Genomic DNA, 20,502 nt, shown 5'->3' on the forward strand with positions numbered 1-20,502 from the left:
TCTACTCTTCTTCGACATAAATTACACGATATTATAAATGTTAGTTGCGGGAGTACGATAAAATATTAATTAAAAATAAAAACAACATCATTACTGATTACATTACCACTAAAACAAAATATTTTGGTCCTATACTACAAAATGTTACCAAGATAATTACAAAGTAATGTATCCGTTGAGATTTTAATATTTGTCTTCCAAAAAGTGTAAAAGTTTCGATTTATCTTTTATGCTGGTATATACTTCCTATCTTTAGATGGTCAGTTTATAACTGAATTTCGAATGCATGCTTGCACAATGCAATTCAAAATTATCTACAAAATTCCAAAAATTCTTTTGAAAACCTATGGGAAGCTCGTAACCTCACTACATGGATGTGAATTATCCAAAGAGATTTAGAGAAGCAGTAAAATAAAGGGTGAGCAAAAATAAACGTCATGATGAAACTAAGAGAAAGAATATTAATCGAAAAAATTACCGATATTCGTAACATTATTGGCATAACAAAACGACTACTTCACCTAGCAAAAATATAGTGAGATAATCACTATATTTTTGCTAGATGAAGTAGGACTTGACATAACTATGATAATTCTCTCATGACCTCTATAAACATAACGTTAAATCTCTTTGGATAATATCACAGAAAGAATCAAAATTATAAGCTCGTACAATACATTGCTCTAATATTATTTATGTACATTGATGTTGAAAACGTATGGATATGTGTACACGTTTAAAAGGTAATTTTTTGGTACATCCTTTACACTATTTGCTTACCCTGACTAACATACAAAATTGACCATTTGAAACGACAAAGAAGATACATAGAAGGTAGTTGTTAAATAAAGCATGTGATATAAAAAAAGATATAACAGGCATATCTACTTACAATTAATACATAAATGGCGATTGTAGATAAAACATTAATATTAGACAATAGCCAATTTCTCTGACAATATAGTAAATAACCAATGTTAAAATATTAATAGTAATCTACAAGAATACTTTACGTATGACACCAATTTTTTAAGTTATTTAAAGACAACATTTATATGTAAAAGTCAATATAGTAACATCAAGCTACGTGTTTTATCATATTATTTGTGATTATAAAGAGGAAATGTTAATCAATTCGAAAACAATTGAATCAATAAATAATAAAGGAAACAAAATCACAACCCACTATTTTGCGGGTAGATTTCGTCAATAAGTTATAGGTACATAAAGTTTCAAATTATTATGACATATATCTGTTACAAGGTGTATAGAAATATAGTTCCATAACAAAATAAAACAATTTAAAATATATTTTGGCAGGAAAGCTGAAAATATTTCCCTTTGAGCGCATTTTAAAACAGCTACTGAGATAAATTGCGAGCGCATATAAAACATGAAACATTACCTAATGCAGTCTCTGAAAGGGATATTAATTTCTAGAATATTACAATATTTTATGAATTGTGTAGTTATGAACTACATACTTTAATAGGTTAATAATAATACTTAAGTTCATGTTCATTATTATTTCTGTTACACGTTGTATAATCGCTTCGCAATTCATAAGCCCCAAATGAATTTCAATTATATTGAAAGTTTACATCAAAAAGTATAAAAAGCATTCATCATTCACTAATTTTAAAACTAAATTAATGCAATGTAAACTCGACACCTTATTACTAAATAAAAACATAAATTATTTCCTCTTATACACTGCTATATCTATAACATATCAATTGACAAAATATAGATTTTATCTTTCCCGCTAATTTAGCGACAAGACCAGCGCCCCGCTCACAAAAATATTTTTTTTTTTTATATTTTATTTGATGCATCCTAAACTCACCGAAAGTGTAAAAATATATTTATCAACAGTGGTCCGTTAGTTTCTTATTTGTGAGCGCTGTTAGTGCGTGATTTCATCAAGTTACTAGCGAACACCCCTTTATTTAAAATACATAAAAATTATTGGATCTCTACTCAGTCCATTTATCTTAAAGTTTTGATTCCTACATTATCAGCCACTGTCTTGTGTGTAATATAATTATGTTCATACTTTAGCGTTGTTACACATTTTTACTCAACAATTATTGTATTATGATATATTTATTTTATAACACTTGATTTCCTCGTCGCTACACCTATTTTCGAGTTCTTACTTACGTTGTTCACATTATTAGATTTACTTCGCGTCGGGCTCGACTGAGCGTTAGATTTCTGTTGTGTCAACGTCTGTTTCGGTTGATTTGAAGTATTTTTCTGTTGAGCCAATGTTTGTTTCTGTTGAGATGAAGTTTGTTTTTGTTGTATTAAATTAAGCTTCTGTTTTGTCAAAGTGGGTTTTTGTTTTGTTGTCGGTTTTTGTTTCGGTTGTTGCGTTTGTGTTTTCGTTTGAGTAACGGACGATTGTGATTGTTTTATATTGGGTTTCAATAGATTAGTAGGTTTTTGTGATTTAGTGTCTGGAGGGGGAGATCGCCGGCGTCGTATCCGCGGGGGAGTGTGCGCCAGAGTCGTGTGTCGCGACAACAACGCAGCGCTGCTGAAAAGTTGTCCACAGTCACACCTGTGCTCTACCTCGGCTGTGCCTGAAATGAGAACAATCCATTAATTTACACCAAGCAACGTTATTTAGACACTCCAATAAAAAAAAAATATTTAAATGTTTGTTGATTTATAGCTCAAAAAAATAAACATATTTCATATCAAGGTATAAATTAAAACATAAATAAGTATACAATAAAATACTTACGCTTTCTAATTTTGTTAACAGGTGTATTTTGCTTATGTTTCCCCAGTGACTTCCTCTTAGCAATGCTACTGATTGATTTTCGTTTATCACACATTATTTTTTTATTTGACTTCTCCGCTTTCTTTGGTGTCTGTTTCACAGGCGTTGTCGGGAAAGAGTATTTAATATCACTATCATCCGAATCTGTAGAAGGCACCGTTTCAGGCGTTGGGGCTTTTGCATTTTTAATAGTAGTTTGGGTTTTAGCTTCTACCGGTTTCGCTTTCAAACGAGGTATTTTGGGTGGGTGTTGCAATGAGATTCTCCTTATTACCAAATCTTTCGAATTAGGCCTCTCTAGTTGTAGTGAACTACGTTTTTTGGCTCGCACTTTCATAAACTTTTCTTCAACTGTTTTATCCAATTTTAAGTCTGGATTCAACATGTATCTCACTTCGTCATCATCTTCGTCGGCGTCATCGTCGTCATTTGATGCTTTTTCCGATTTATTTTTCTCGATGACGGGCATGGTAACGTTCAATGTTTTTTGTTTCTTTGTAACAGTAAGTCCCGCTTTCTCTTTCGTTGCAGTCCTTTTTTTCGGTGTAGGCGTATCAGGTATTACAATAGTTTCAATTATTTGCGTATTTAAAGGTTTTGTTTCAACTTCATTCACAGGTTTATTAACAATAGGTTCGAATTCTTTTGCTTTAATTAATGGGATGTCGTCACTTTTACTGTCCGAGTTGTCAATTTCTGTGTTATTTTCTATCGACTTACGTGTAGCACTTTGTATAGTTTGGAGAGGTTTACTTATATCCTCTAAATCATGGGTATTTGGATTTTCAGACTTAATATTATCAACCGGCATAACATCTGCAATTATTTTAGAGTCAGTTTCTTGTTCCTTATCATCTTTATTATCATCATCGACAGCAGTTTTTTCTTCTGCTTGTTTCGCTTTAGCAGCTGATTGCTTTTTCTTTCTAAGACAAATGATGGTGTGTTTATTCAAAGAGTGTTCATTGGGGAATACCATATAACAAAGAGAACATTCGTGTATAATATCTCGTGTAGAAAGAGAACTTTGAACACTCTTATCATCTGATTTTTCTGAACTTGTCTCCAGGTGTTGATCTTTATGTTCCATAAAGTGTTGTAACTTTTTAAAAGATTTCTTACATATGTCACATTGATGTAATGGAGATTTTGAAGGTTCAACTGTTACTTGTGGAGTAAATTTTTTGTTAATACCATCATGAGTTTCTCTGTGTTCCACAAGATGGTGAAGTTTTCTAAATGACTTATCACAAGGTTCACATCGAAATCCTGCGCTATGATCTTCGGTTTGTTTTGTTTGAGCTTGAACTTTATTATCTTTTTCGCTCTTATTATCTCGGTGTTCAGATGAGCTTTTTCTACTTAATCTTGACGACATTGCACTTGGTTTGTGGATAAGACGATGTTGGACCAAATGATGCAATTTCCTAAATTCTTTTTTACAAACTTCACAAGAGAAAACATTCTTTTTAACTTCATCATTGTGGGCTGATTTAACATCTTCTTTTCTGTGTTGGATTTTGTGACTTAACAGATATGATAACTGTCTAAAACTTTTACCGCACAGTTCGCACACTAAATTATTTGTGTTAAATTTAGTTTTATTAACAGTTGTTTGTGATTGATGTTGAGTTTGTTTTCCAGTATCCAACTCCTTATTTATTATTTCATCATTTTTTTCTTTAACTGGCTTTGAGTCTCTTGATTTTCGTTTTCTTGGTGTTAGTATTTCTTCATCCAAATCCATATCTGATTTGCTATCAGTTGATGATCTTTTTGATTCTTGGGAAAAGCGCAATCTCGAAGAACTTCTTTTATCCGAGTCAGACCTATTCGGTGATGGACCTGTACAATGTTTCACATGTTTAAATACAACATTCTCAGAACGGAATAATTTGTTACAGATTGGACATACAATGTTTTCATTTATCTTACCCATTGTCCAATTTTCTTTTATTATTTCGTCGTCACTACTTTCTTCTGTCTCTGTTTGTTCTTTATAAGATTTTTCTTCTTGCAATCTTGGTTTTTTCTGAGGACTTGGTGTCTTTGGTGTGTTAGACTCTACTCCGGGAAGAGGGTTTTTTCTGGGTCGACCTCTACCTCTTTTAACTGGTGTGTTTTGATGTGGGCTATTCTCAGTTGAGTGGGTTAAAATTTTGTTCTCAGATTGTGTTTCAAGTAACTCAGCAGCTTTCACTAAGTTATCAATAGCTGATTTTGGATCAGAGTGAACATATGTCTCTGTTTTATTCAGAATTTCAGTGGGATTTTTCACTATTTCTTGCTTTTCTTCTGACACATTACGGTTCAAAAGATATGATTTTTTGGGCACCAATGTTTTTGATTTTTTATCAGCTTTGTCTTCAAATCTGCGTTTTTTCTTTGGTGAAGTTTCCATGCCTAAATCGCTCGGTTCTATGAGTTCCAATTCAGGTGTTTCGACTGGAGTTAGAACTTGTTTCCTCTGATGTTTACTTTTAGATCTAGTTTCGTCCTGTAACTTATTCTCAAAACTCTCTAGTATATCAGAATCTAATGACTCAGAAGCACTATGGACAAATTTAGAAGACTCATTCATTTGAATTTTTGTAGGCGAGAGTTCCTGACCCTGTATATGTAAAACTGGAACAAAGTCTGTATTTGCGTCCATAAAAACAACTTTTACAGGTTTATCTTCAATAATTGTAATTGGGCCTTCAAGCTGCCGCTTTGCCGTTAATGCGGATTGGTATGCAATTTGGACTTTGGACTGATAATTCTTGTTATGTGTTTCATTAGATGTCTTGACTGTTGGAATTTTACTGGAATGATTATGACGTGCCGCATTATGCTTATTTGTCGATTTAGCTTTAGATTCAGCAAGCATAAGTTCATTTCTTGACATTTTTTTAACCGGAATGTCTTTTGGTACTACACTTTTAATAATATTATGGGGTTCTTTCCTATCAAAATTAACAGTTAGTAAATTTTCATATGTAACAGAATTACGTCTAGCAAACTTATCAAAATCTTTCTCTGTGATAATTGGTTCTTTTTTAGCACCGCTATCACATATCGTACTACGAACTAACTCGTTAATTTTACTATCCTTACATGGTAATTTAATATCCCCTGTAATTGGTACATGTTCAATGATTTCTTCATCAGATATATTAGCCCTTTCATGTTCCTTAATAACATTTTGGTGAGGTTTATTTGTGAATGGAGGAGGATTCAATAAGGTGTCTGGTTTATTTGAATTAGATGTTTTTGTATCTGCACTACTTGGTTTGGATTCTTGTGTAAGTGCTGGTAACTCATGTGGAGGTCTCTCCACGAAAGGGATTCCATGCAATTCATTCATTTTCTTTTCAATATCATCTAATGTAATCTGATACGCACTTTTTTCTTTCTCACTTGCATTACATTCCACACTCTGCTTATGCTCATCTTGGGAAGCTTTCACTGGAAGAGCTCTATTAATAATACCTTCAATTGTTTTATCAATTAAATCTTGATTGTTAATTTCTTTCCTTTGAGTTGGTTTTTTATCTATCAGATCAGCATCTGGTTTAGTTGTAGTAATTACTTTTGATATGTCTTTGACGGAATTTTTCTCATCTTTAAGAATTTGCGTATTATCAGTGTGCTCAATGTTTGGTTTATTTTTGAAAGTAACAGTTGTAACTTTTGCTTTAGTAGAAGTATTTACATCTTGGGATTTTGATACAACTATATTGTTGGATTGTCTCTGACTATCTATTTTCTTTAAAACGTCTCGCCTATTCAAATCTTTAGGCTGTTTCAGTTGTTTTGTACTGGAATTATTTGAAGCAACTTTTGTTTCCTTTATTTTATTTAAAAATTCCTGTCTATTTGCTTCAGTCCACTTTCCAAAAGGCACTGCGACGCAATTTTTCTTAATAGGTTGTTTCGCCTGAGTATCAGGAAGTACATCAATTTTTGTGTCAATCTTTATATCGGAAGTATTTGCCTTTACAGGCAATTTCACAGCTTTTTGTATATCATCAGTTGATTTTATTTTAGAAACAGTTAGTGTTTTATGATCTGTGGGTACAATATTAGTATGCTTGTTTAAATCATCTAAAGTACCTTTGTAATCTTTTACTTGGATTTTATTTATATTTGTATTACTTTTCGTTTCATTTTTATTTGGTCTCAAAGATACAACATCATGAACAGAAGCAGAGTCGATTTTTTGTTTTGAAGTAACAGTGGTGTTCTGAATTTGTTTTTGGGGTTCAATTGATTTTAAAGGTAATGTCCCTGTGATTTTAAGATTAGGTTCTAATTTCAAATTCTCTTGAATAGTTTTATTTTCCCCTATAGTAAATTGTTCATCTTTTTGTTTATTTTGAGATGTTAACTCACATGACTTAAAATTTTTTTCATCATTTTTATCATGCTTGGTTTCGGAAGTTGTAATATCATCTAAGCTTTTTTTAACTTCAATAGCATTATGTTGTAGTCTTGTTGTCCCTAAATTATTACTTTTGCTAGGCACATTTGTTTTCTCTATTGAACTCTTGTTAAGCTTAATATCAGTTTCAATATTTTCAATCTGTTTTAATTCACTTGTACTATCAGCCACTTGCCTTGTATCTCTTTGTTTAGAACATGTTTCTCTAACATCAAGTTTAATGTCCGAGATTAATTTGCTTGTTTCAGATTCAACCAGTATTTGAACCTTTTCAACTGCTATTGCTGAACTTGAAGTGTCACTATTTTTTTCGTTACTTATTGGCGGTGAAGGTATATTTTCGACAATAACGAGTTTATCCTCAACCGCTTCTGTATCATCACATGTTATTAAATCAATGGTGTTTTTGTCACCTTCATAGGCGGAAATAAAGTCGGGCGTTTTTTCTTCAACAGTTTTATTGTCTTTGGTGCCTTCCATATTGTTTCCACTTGACAACACCATTTCTATGGACTTTTTATCTTTATCCATAGCAATTGGGGCTTTTAAAGTAATTTCATTACTTAAATTAGAATCTTTAATTTCTATATCAATACTCTCTTTTATTATCTTTTCTTCTGTTTTATTGTCGATTAATTCATCTTTACATTCCTTCTCATCTATGATCAAAGGTTTATCTTCAGACGTATGCAGCAAATCAGGTAATGTTTTATCTATATCTTTTTCATCATTTTCAATGTTTCCAACTAACTCTTTATTTTTAATAGGTGTATCAGACAATTTATGTTTGCTGTATTCTGTATGAACTTCTATAGTTTTCTTGATGTTATCAGATTGTCGGTTTGGATGTAATTGCTGATCTACCATGGTTTTTGTTAAGGGTATTCCTTCTTTATTGGGCGTAGAGTGGTATGTCATGGGAGTAAATGTATTTATTACTGGTGATTTACGCGATTCACTGAATTTCATAACTTTTCCATTAAAATTAACTTTTGAATCTTCTTTAACTTCCCTACTTGTCTCTAACTCTGCATCTTTATTTTCTGTCTCAGTTTGTGGATTTTTAAGTGTATTATCAATAATTTTATTATTATCAGACTCTACTAATGGCTTGTCTTCCTTTACAATACTCTTAGGGGAACTTTCCTTAGGTTCTTCATTGTTGACAGGCTAAAATAAAAAAAAAAATATTATAATAAGCTTTAGTTTAAAAAGGTATGTACATTTTGATACATATTATGTATATGCATTAACAAATAATAATAAATACAATAATTTAAAAATGGGAATTCTTACCACTTCCTTTGGTACTTCAATCTCAATTTCTTCATATACTTCCAGATTGCCTTCAGCATTTTCCCTAAAATAAGAGTACTGAATGAGTTATATTTCTATTTACACATTTTTATTCTATATATAATAATAAACTAATCAACAAGATATATTATTATAAAAACCAAAAAGCCTAGACTATAGCTTGACCGAAACCACTGTACCGTGCCCTAGGTATGTACAGTGAGGCTGGGAAAGAGCATGAGTTAGAAAGAAATGGAACGGTTGGTACTCTTCCCTGCCTTGCCGCGCACACACCTAAGGCGCGGTACAGCGGTTGCGGTCAAGCTATGCCTATTAATAATTTTTCAATTATTTTTTTTATTTGGATGTAACCAGTGGATTGATACCATTCACATAAAAATATGACAAGCTCTTATGGATGATCTAGGTCCTAGAACACCAAATGAATATACATACACTCAAAAAACATAACCCTCCTTATGTTGCAGTTGGATAAAAATATTAATTCATTACATGTAACATATTATGGCTATACTATAATTTAAGTTCAAGAAGAATCTAGTTAAATTCCAAAAATATTTAACTACAAGATTTGGATGTATGTATTTATTTGTTTTGCTAACTAAAGCTAAGGGGCTGCTTTTCGATCAGAGATGTGCTATGCTGTGGATGTGTTTGATATCCATCAATAGTATATTTATTGATGCATATAGCTTAGGATTGGTGGAAATGGATTCAATTAAGATGTGGTTTTCATAGAGATGGATGTGTGCTTGCTTATTGCTTTAATAGAAGCATTGGGAAACATAATGCCGCAAAAAGAGAGTATTAGTATTGATCGAAATTATGAGAAGGTAGTAATGATTAAACTTTTAAAGTACTAGCTGCCCCAAGCAAAAACATCTGCTTTCAAAAGGATTCTCTTCCTAGAATTCCCTCATTTCTACTTGGCTATCTTTTTCTATTGTACAGCATGATATTATGTAGTCTGCTGGAAGAATGGACTATTCAACACAAAAATAATTTTTCTATTCCAATTATATTTCCTAAGCCCGGAATGTCAAAACAATAAAACTTCTACTATAAAATATTAGTTTTTGAAGTACATTTTAATTTTATATTTTGCATGACACATAATGTGAAGCATTAGATAGTGCTATACTACCAAAAAATTAATTTAGCCTCAGTTCCTCAACTATTTAATTAATTACTAGATTGAAAATCAACATATTTTAAAATGTACATACTATACTAATACTTAACAAAATATATGTTTAATAATACAGTTTAGTACCTCGATGGTCAAAATAAAACATATTTTTAAACACAGCAATCATTTATTATGGGTAATATAAATAGTACATAGAAATATTGATTGAAAGGTGTCCTGCATTCAGGAGGTTGAAAGGCTTGTGATGATATAGGACTGTTATTAGTATTGTCATTATAACACAAATCGAAAGAAAGGGAAATGGCAGGTGTAATGTTTGTCCAGCACATATGTCAGGAGCTAAATTTTGAACATAATGCGAGTTATTCTTTAACAAAACATTCAGTGTTCCTGTAGTATATTTGAAACCTTTTTTTTCCTTTAGGATCTTTGCAATGGTTGTTGTTCTTTATACCATTATATTTGGAATAATGCCATTATTAAAAGTGCAATATTCATTCAGTAAATATAATTCGCTTGGCTATCAGTTATACTGAAGGAGTCTATGAGAGAATAATTTAATATTTATGCATGAAAAATACAGATGTTATTATTCATTATACTTTAAATAACAGTATTGAAATATATTTTACGCAGATTCTAATAATAATACAATTGAAAATAAATGTATCTCACCTGACTTTAAGAAATTTAAAACACGGTTGTTGTTCATTATCAGGAACAATTTGCACAGCAGCTAGTTCCTCTTCACCTGGTCGTCTATATAGATAAAGATCATTACCAATGTCTATAGCATCAACATTTTTTCCATCAATCTGAAGTACTACCTCCGTGTCTTTACTTTTAATTGCCCCCGCAACATCTGCAGTCTCCACCACTTCATCTGATTTATCTATACACACAACATTGGTAACATCTTCTGATTTAAACTCCGAATTTGGTTTTCCATCATCCATAGCCACATTATCATCAATAACTAGTTCATCACCATCATATGAATTATCATCAAAAATATTAACACCACCTGACAAAATATTTGCAGCTTCTATTTGTTTACCAATTTTGAAACTTCCTATATCATTTGTCTTGGGTATAGGAGATAGGTTAGATATTAAACCAGAGTCAGAAATCGGTCTATCTACATTGGCGGGAGACGCATTACTGTCTTTTGTAGGCGAAACACTAAAAGTGGAATCAACTTCTGACAGCGAAAAGAATTTTGATGAACTTTCGTTAGCTGTTATATACGCTTCGCTTGGAGGTGACGATGTATCCAAAGTGAAGTCTTTGGAACGTTCCGCTTCGCCCCGAATCTGGTTCAATCTATCCATTATCACAATTCATCTGTTTTGACATAAAAATTCGTAATAAGAAGAGATTTATGCACGCGGCGCTTCACACTTTATCAGCTATTATACGACAGTTAACAAAAACATTTGATGGTTGACCAATTAGCACTTAGGTCAATAGCAGAATTACAAGTGAAACTTTTTACTGGAACGAACGATAATGAAAATGACACCTTTATCGAAAACCGAACAATACGATTAACAAGGTGTATAACATTGATTTATAGAAAGAATATTTAACATTACATTATAAATATGTTAATAAATTCATTAAAAAACGCTATAATAATATTTTTGTAGCAATTTTGTTAAAAACACAACACATCAATTTTATAAAGATGGACGTCGTGAAAAATAGATAACGGTGTTGCCGTTTAAAAATTGTTCTCAAAATAATTAATAAAATATCAATGGTAACAATATATTTTATATAATTTCTGAATAATTGTATTTAAAATAAATCACCATTAAAATAAACAAAAAAAATACAAGTCGTTTAGTTTTTTTCTTACAAAATATATTTTTTATCTCGTCAAAAATTTTATAAATTTAAATTTCGTTATAACATGAAATTGTTTTCTAAATTAAACTATTCATGTAAAAGCTAAGTATAAAAGCATATTTTATTACTACTGCTATTCACAATTAAATAAATTAACATTATAACGTTACGTCAGCAGGCTTCAGGCCTAATTTTTATATTGTATTGTCTATGGGAATTATTCTTGTTTTGTAGTTTGTTTATTGTTATCTATTATATATTATTTATATCACGTTTTGACATTCGCTTACCGGTGACGTTTAATTAAACGTTAAAATTAAATATTCAAAAAGACTGTTGGAAGTAAAAAATATATTTTATAAATTGATACAAATCTAGCTGAAGGTAGATTTTTTATGAAATTCCATCATTCAAAATGGCTCCACGAGAAACAGTAAAAGCTACTCCAAAGTTACAGCGAACTATAACAAAAGCTACAAAAGCCAAGGCATCTCCTGTTAGTGTTAAAAAAGTAATGTCGAGAAACACCAAGGAAAGGATCCCTATTAAAGGTAATTCTGAATTTTGATCATGCTATCTATAATATCTACTTGTCTAAATTCCAATAATTGTTTTTTCTTATATTTTTATTTACTTTTAGTAAACAACACAAATATTGAATCAAGACCGAGGACAAATACAGTACCAAAAGTATCAACTCCAAAACCAAAGGAGAATAATTCTGACCCCTTTCCTGCTAGCGTAACTAAAAGTGCTAAAAAGGCAAATTGGAAACGGCGACCAAAACCAGCCCACTCAGGTGTCCCTGTACCAGAGAAAATGAAAAAGTTACTGGAGAAACAATTACAAGACGCTGACTGTAGTTTATAAATATATTGTTGACTTATTTGTATAGTAGGTCATTCTCTTATTGGGTATGAATGAGTAGCGATTGAGACATTGGGAACATTTTCCTGTAAAATTTTAATATAAAAATACTTTATAAGTATTTTTACTGTGTCATATTGAAAAGAGCAAATATCTATCTTTAAAATAAGTAATATTAAATAAATAAATAAATATTAATCTTAATAATAGGACTAGTTATATTAGCTCTTGTATCATTTCATAAAAGTTTTACCAATTTTTGTTCATTTCATGTTCAGTTGAAAATCACTACAATTAAAAACGATCCCATTTGAAAATAATTATGTTATATTTTGTACATATTATATTACTACAATCTCTCCAATACCTTTGACAATAAGATTTCATTAGAACTGAAGTTTTTGTAATATTTAGTTTGTATGTTATAGTTATTTTCTTGCTTATTCAATTTTAATGTAACATGTTTAGAATTTGTATGACTCATCTAGTATTTGTTTTAAATAGGACTTCTTGTCCATGCCTTCTTTTAAATGTAAAGAATTTTGATTAAATAAAGTTATATTTTGTGTAATCATTGTTTTTAATTTTATTACTGCTATACTATAACTAGAAGAGAGACTATTGACCACCTCCTTGGTACAGTGGTTGATGCGTGAGCGTAGCATCGAGGTGTCCTGGGTTCGATTCTCGGTGGATACAAGAAAAAATATGTCTCGGTCTGGTTGGTCACAGAAGGTTGATCACCTACTTGTCCCTAAGAAAATCGATCAGTGAAACAGATGTATAATGCATCTGCCCCTTACCCCACTAGGGGACATGGGACTTCACTATTATAATGTAACTAGGTACCCTAAAGAACACATTAGACTTGAGAGTATAACTGGACATGACCATACTAAATACAATGGAAAGACATTATAATAATAGTTGGACCTGTGTTCCCACATAAGCCTTCCAAAAGATCGGGTATCTTCCTTCTGGTAGTGCCCGTGTATTATGGAGAGAGACATAAATTCTTTCTTTGACAGCAAAAAAATATATACTTACATGTACATGCAATAATTATGGGATAACTTACATATAAGTAAAACATAAACCGTAGGTACAATAATTAATTGCGATATATTTTGAACAATGTCTCCTAAGTCCTATGCTAGGAAATGTCCTGTGTTACAGGTATAATTTATCCATCCATTGATACAAGTTATATACCTGAATATTATAACAATTCTATACTATGCAAGTATCACTAGCCAAAAATTTGATTAAATTAAAAAAGAAACTACAAAAAAATAGGAGAAATTGAACTAAAAATCTAAAAGAATTAAAAAAAAAAATATATACCTATGTTGAGGGATTGAGGGTGTCTGTGTGTAAGGGTGTGTGTGTGTGTTTTCTAGTTTGTAGTTTGGACGAAATAATAATATAGTGACCTAACAAGTGTTCACATTCATCATAATTAAGCTCTAGAAGGTAATTAGTTAGGTTGGACTTACATTGTAATGTGTTCATGTTGTGTAGGTATATTAAGTGTCTTATGTAATTTATTGTATAGGTGTGCACTTAGGTAGTCGTCAAGCTTAGTATTTGTATATTATGGGCATATCGGCGGGGGTCGCCTCTTATCTGAGAGTTTACTTTTAGTTGCGGGTTACAAAATATATACATACCATGCATTCACCTTAGAGTATGTATTAGCAAGCTTACTATTAAGTACCTACACTACGCTTTTTTTACTAGGTTTAAAGCGTGGTGCTGTGCTGCGGGCAAATTCAAATTCTTATATAAAACCTATAAGTATTACTCTAATGTTTCATTAAAATCCGTCCAGTAGTTCTTTCGTGAAAGAGTTACACATATACATAGGTACACACCCGCATTTATAATATTATCTAGTAATCAGGATAGGATCCAGGATTTCACCTAAAATTAATTTAGTGAGAAACGTCTTCCCAGTTCAAAATGGACGCCCATCCGCGGGGACGGAGTCGCGGGCGGAAGCTAGTAAATAATAATAATAAGGTGTATCACCACTGCTCTAAACGGTGAAGGAAATCATCGCGAGGAGGAAACCGCCATCTCGAAGAATCACAAGTTCCTAACAAATAAAAACTTTCACGTTTACAATATTAATGTAAACATAAAATCAAAATAGTAATTAATGAGGCGCCTAATTACCTTGCGCTTAAATATTACCTACATTTTCTATAGCTACCGTCATATTGGCCAACATTGCCCGCTTTTTATGAATAATTTCAATTTCCGCAAAAAAATTCTATGGCAGCGTTAGTATTTTCTGTTAGCATATGTTTTTCTTAGGTCGTGTGCATATAATGCTGTAGAAAATTTCATTATTCTTCAACATTTTATTCATTTTTTGTCTGTTTTTGAGGGCGGGTAAAGTTATCTGAACTTGTTGCCAACATTGCCCAAGTCGATTTTTGACGTAAATATGACCTCTAGCCAGATTATATTAAAGTTCAATTCAAAAATGTTGGAAAAGATGTCGTTTACTTTAAAAATCGAAGCAGTATCATGAAAGGTTCCCGACTTTAGTGGCTGGGCAAAGTAACCAAGGTATTTTTTCTATTTTCATACAAATCGCATTTCGCTTTTCCAAAAGCCTAGGGTGTGTACATCTCAGTAAGATGAGCATGACTTCCGATTTCTTTTACTGCAAATATTTCGTCGTAGGATTATGTTGTAGGCAATAAAAAGATAAAAAAAGCAAAACAGAATATTGTTCAGTGACTGTTTAATAAAAATAAACATATTTTTACATTTCAGTTGTGCTTAAAATTCAGCAATTTAACTTTATTTACCATGGTTCTTTCCGGGAGACCAAATTAAGCTTATTTTTCCGAAATAAACCGAATAGAAGTAATATTATTAACTATCAAATTATGTGGTAATATGAAATGTGCCAACCCTAAGCATTTTTTGATGGTGGGCAATGTTGTCAAATATAGATCGCTACATTATTGGGTAATTTTGCCCACCATTGTAACTTTTGTTTAAAACTTCAGTGGTAATAATAGCATTAAAACACTCTTCAAACATTATTTTATAACATGTTATGAGTAAAAATAACCTGTGTTTTAGCCATCATGCACAAACTATCACTTGAATTTCACCATTTTTTGCCCGCAAAATCACACATGATATTCGACGAGTTACAACAAGTTGCTGATTTAAGTTAGCGACACACACAATAGGCAGTGTTGTCATACATATAACCTATTTTACACCAAATATATAGTTCCGTGACCAAATACAATAAATGTTGCCAAAGTATAAAGGTATTTTTGCAATTTAAAATTTTTCTTATGAATTGATTTTTGGGCAAAGATACCCCTGTGGGCAATGTTGGCCAATATGAGAGTATGTCTTAGCGAGCTACCTATTAAGTACCTACACTACGCGCTTTTTTTACTAGGTAGGTAAAGCGTAGTATAGATGTGAAGTATAAGAAAATCTTATATAAAACCTATATTACTCTAATCATGAGAGTAATATAGGTATAAAGCATTAGAGTCTAATGTTTCATTATAATCCGTCCAGTTACCAGTACTTAGTTCTTTCGTGAAAGAGTTACAAACATAACCTAACTACATGCATTCTCATCCGCATTTATAATATCTAATATTATTATCTAGTAACCAGGATAGGATCCAGGATTTCACCTGATATATATATTTTATAGGTACCTATAATATAATGGGTAGGTAATTATAAAAATGTATTATGATCACCGATTACGAAGACGAGAATGGGCGTACGAAATTGTGGGCGATCTTAGGTAAATCCTATTTTTGGGTGTAATTTAGTTAGTTACCAAACATAATATTTTTCCTTTATTTTTCATAATCCTAGAATATATAGGTAGTTAATATTAAAAATGCGAAAGTAACTCTGTCTGTCTGTCCGTCTTCTCTTCTTCTCTCCTCAACCAGTGCAGCGAATTGGATTGGTACAGAGATAGCATGAGACGTGTAATAGGATAGGACATGGGGAAGCTTATACATAGCGGGTTTAACTTTGACTACGCGGATGAAGCCAGTAAACCACGGCTTGAAAGCTAGTTAAAGTATAAAACAAGCGTCTAGTTCAACAGAATTCTGGTATACAGTACTTAGCTACTAATTAAGATTAAAACCTTTTATGTCACCGATATTAAAAGAACACGAAACTCCGCCCATACCCATAACTACGCGTTCAAACGTAAAGATCATAACAATAAAGCGCAGATCCATACGGCCCATTAACAATTAAGTTAGGCCAGAACATGATTTACACACGGCAAGCTCCGCCTGTCCACTGTGATTAATTTTATTAGTCGGGAAACGAGACGTGAATGGTAATGAGATGTGTGTACAAGTCTTAAGAAATAGCGGTTTTAGACTTTAGTTCTCACAGCGATACTGACAGTATACACAGCGGAATATAATCCATACTTTAATATTATAAATGCGAAAGTAACTCTGTCTGTCTGTCTGTTACTCAATCGCGCCTAAATTACAGAACCAATTTTCATGAAATTTGGTATGGAGATATTTTGATACCCGAGAAAGGACATAGGCTACTTTTTATCCCGGGAAAATGACGCAATCCCGGAAATCCCATGGGAACGGGAACTATGTGGGTTTTTCTTTTTCTTTTTACTGCGCGGGCGAAGCCGCGGGTGGAAACCTAGTATGCTATAAATTATAATATGTATGATGTAATCTATCTATATTTATATTTAAGCCATGGATTTGGTACTCCAGTCTTGAAATAAAAGTTTCCATAATTGACGTAGGTACTTTTGAAGCTTGATCAGCAAATTAAGATAAAAATGCTGGAACTAGTTTCTCTGCAAACAGTCTTTGTATGGTGATAATTGACCATTTTTTGCATGGATAAAATTTTAGTATCGCTTCTAGGCGTTTTGGAAAAGCATAAAATAATATAAATATAAATTGCGAATAGTGGATAGCTATAAAATAAAATATCTAATAGAAACGGAGCCCGCAGATAAAACCATTGGTAGGTAAAAGCTAGTATTTCTAAAGCTTATGCTAGCTTTCTCTAGCAGCTAGCTATGTTTTTTCCAAACATCATTGTAAAGGATAGGTACCTATAGATAAGAGCTAGGGATGTAACGATACATGATTTTGCCGATACGATAACGATACCGATATTTGTAGTAATGTATCGGCGATACCGATATCGATGGCTTGGTAGAAAAGTAAATAGTGAATTATGCATAAAAAGTTACCAAAATTTAACAGAGACTCAACTGTTAATCGTATTCTTTTAAATAAAAATGCCAAATCAAAAAACAACAAAACCATTTATTTTAGTATTATTATTTTACAAAGTCAGTTAAACTTTAAGTAATACACATACAATCAGTACCTAATAAAATTTTACTATTGGTAGAGTTTTTTCAGAAAACAAAGTGCGCACGCGCGGGCGGCCTCCCGCATCGTTCATTGGGCGCGGTTTTTTGAATTGTTTGATATCGGTATCGGTTGTTTTATTATCGGCGATACCGATATATCGGCTTGCCGATTATATCGGCCGATATATCGGTATCGGTATCGGTATCGTTACATCCCTAATAAGAGCTTTTCATATCATAATTAAAATTTACCCAAACATGAAAACTTTGAAAATATACAAAAATATTCAACAACAAAAGTCATAATAAATTAAAAAAACGACGTGTGGCACTCGGGGATTGCCGCGGTAAAGCTATGCCTTCAAGGCACACCTCTGCCCGTCGGAGTGGGGAGCGTGAGGTTTTTCGTTACGGAATTTCTCGATTCAGTCCCCGCGCTCATGGCCTGCGATAGAAGCTATGCAATAGCTTAAAAAAAACAATTATTTAGTTCTTCAACATGTGCTATCACTCTGTGCTTCTTTCAAATCCGCTGTCTTCTTACAACTTAAATACTAATGGACAGAGTTAACTAAATAAACGCATTGTATTAAAATGTCTACGCGATGTGCTTACGATAAAATTGTAAAATACTCATCTAGTCATAAGTTAGCTCTTAGACGAATACTTAAATCTTACGGAAGACTAATAGACAGCCTAATTTTATGCGAAACTTAGACACTTGTCTAATGAATGTCTTAGCGACTTATCAATATCAAACATTATGCATAATGCAAATTTTTTTGTATGTCTAGACTCAGAACCTTTTTAAATAGTAGGTAGGTATCTACCCGTACAGCACCTTAATTATATAAATTATTATTGCTGACTTACAAATTTGTCGAGCTGTGGTAAATCTTTTGAATACAATCTATTGTTTAAATTTAAAAATCATTTAATTGTTCATTCATAATATAATAGTTGGTACTTAGTTAGGTATTCGTCGTTGTATCCGAATAAGTTCAATTCCTTTTAAAGTTTTAGTGGCATTTTTTTCGAAGGCTTTTGTTTGACTATTTAAGTTCAAAAGCTTTCCCAAATCTATTCACCTTTTTAAAATGATTTTTATAAGCTTCTTTTATATGATTTTTATAAGCTTTCTCGACTCCCCTATCTCTTGGTAGAACTAACCTACAAATTAAATATTTTAATGAGGGTTCTCACGTGGTTTAGTGTAAATACAGTCAGTAGCATGCATAATATGCAACAGACGTGAACATCCAACTACGCTCAGCAGTAATTTTAACCAATAAAATATAAATTGTATTTTCTTGAACATATCGCATAGTGTTTATAATAAAGTGAGGTCGTAATTCGGTTCCCACAACTATGGAGTGTAAATGAGGTAGGTAAGTGTTTCATAAAAAAGGGAGAAAAAAATAGGTTTTTAATTTTTGAAATGAAACTTTTGAAGTGGTTTTTAATTTTTGAAGTGAAACTTCTTTATCGGGATTGGAAAAAAATTTAGTGTAACATTTTTCCGTTACGCGCCATCTTTTTCTTATCCCTACCACGCGTCACGCGTGATTCGACATATTTCTGTAAAGTTGCATAGATAGTAAATTATTTTTTGAAAAATTAGGTCATAAAGAAGTTTCACTTCTTACGTGTGTACACTAGTACACACACACATTTTTTTGAAGTGAAACTTTTTTATATTTCTACTGAGGCGGATCAGTTATCCTATTAGGATTATGGAAGGCATTAGGACTCCTTCCTATTAGGCCGGTAGGCCTACTAGTTGGCCTACCATCAGCCGTCTTACCCTGGCAGACCATAGATATTCGTATCTACGACTTTCGAGTCGTAAGTACGTTGTACATGATACCAAAAGCCGGTTAAAATTATTGTAAAAAAAGAATGTGCATTTTTCAAAAAAATAGGATGGAAAATTTGTCGTTAAATGAATTATCTTATAATTTTCATCTATGTTATATCCACCAGACTGTGAAAGTTTCAACACAATAATGAAATAATACAAAAACACGTTTGATTCAGTTATTATCACTATTATATAGTTAGATTTATTACATAATATCTAGCTCAATTATTAAATTCACATTGAAATCAATATAAATGACAATTAGGCACGTCTTGAGATGAATCAATTTTGCCCACAACACGGCAATCATTTGATTTGCTGTGTTGAAGGCAAAATTTAGTTGGTTTATTTTGTTTTGATTAAGTATCCTTTTTTACGAATTTTATTGCGATTACTTACTAGTTATGTTTTGGTTCGTTCAATTTGCAATTTGATTGAAAAACACACAAATATTATTTTAATACTAAGTAGCTGTAAATTAGTTTTTTCTTCCTACTGTTCCTGTGGAACAAAGGAGGATGGCCATATATGACCTGAATGCGAACATTAATCATCGGTGTATCAAAAAATAGTCATTTATGCGTGCTTTTACTAACGAGGTCTAACTTATTTTTTTCGGGCCGGGAAAATGTTATGTATTAATAATAAATAAACTCAAATTCATAACATTTTTTCTTGTTTGAACCCATCCAAACGTCTTTCATTTTTACCTGTGGTATGCGTTTCGTTTTCACAGCGCAGCGAAGGTAAATTATGCGATTACGTTTAAAAAAAATACAAGAATAGATAGAAACACTCTATCTAAGTATTAAAAAACCTGCTGCATCTTTTTGAAGATACCTACATATAATTATACAGG

At 32.0% G+C, this 20,502-nt stretch overlaps 2 protein-coding genes across 3 annotated transcripts; one reads left to right on the forward strand and one right to left on the reverse strand.

Annotated features, from left to right (window-relative positions):
- Positions 1–251: 251 nt before the first annotated feature.
- Positions 252–11,368, reverse strand: LOC123692962. Of its 2 annotated transcripts, XM_045637813.1 has the most exons (5): positions 10,357–11,368; positions 8,511–8,574; positions 4,727–8,384; positions 2,753–4,636; positions 252–2,588 (listed from the first exon to the last, which is right to left on the reverse strand). In XM_045637813.1, exons 1-5 carry the CDS (start codon positions 11,010–11,012, stop codon positions 2,107–2,109), a joined length of 6,744 nt encoding a protein of 2,247 aa, XP_045493769.1. In that variant the 5' UTR covers positions 11,013–11,368; the 3' UTR covers positions 252–2,106. The 2 variants fall into 2 exon arrangements, with proteins under 2 accessions (XP_045493769.1, XP_045493768.1); XM_045637812.1 differs by having other exon boundaries at positions 2,753–8,384.
- Positions 11,369–11,835: 467 nt separating this feature from the next.
- Positions 11,836–12,898, forward strand: LOC123693165. Its single transcript, XM_045638138.1, has 2 exons — positions 11,836–12,083; positions 12,173–12,898. The coding sequence occupies exons 1-2, from the start codon at positions 11,948–11,950 to the stop codon at positions 12,400–12,402; spliced, it is 366 nt and encodes a 121-aa protein (XP_045494094.1). The 5' UTR covers positions 11,836–11,947; the 3' UTR covers positions 12,403–12,898.
- Positions 12,899–20,502: the final 7,604 nt, after the last annotated feature.

The sequence above is a fragment of the Colias croceus genome, chromosome 7, assembly GCF_905220415.1.
Source record: "Colias croceus chromosome 7, ilColCroc2.1".
NCBI classification, from domain to species: Eukaryota; Metazoa; Arthropoda; class Insecta; order Lepidoptera; family Pieridae; genus Colias; species Colias croceus.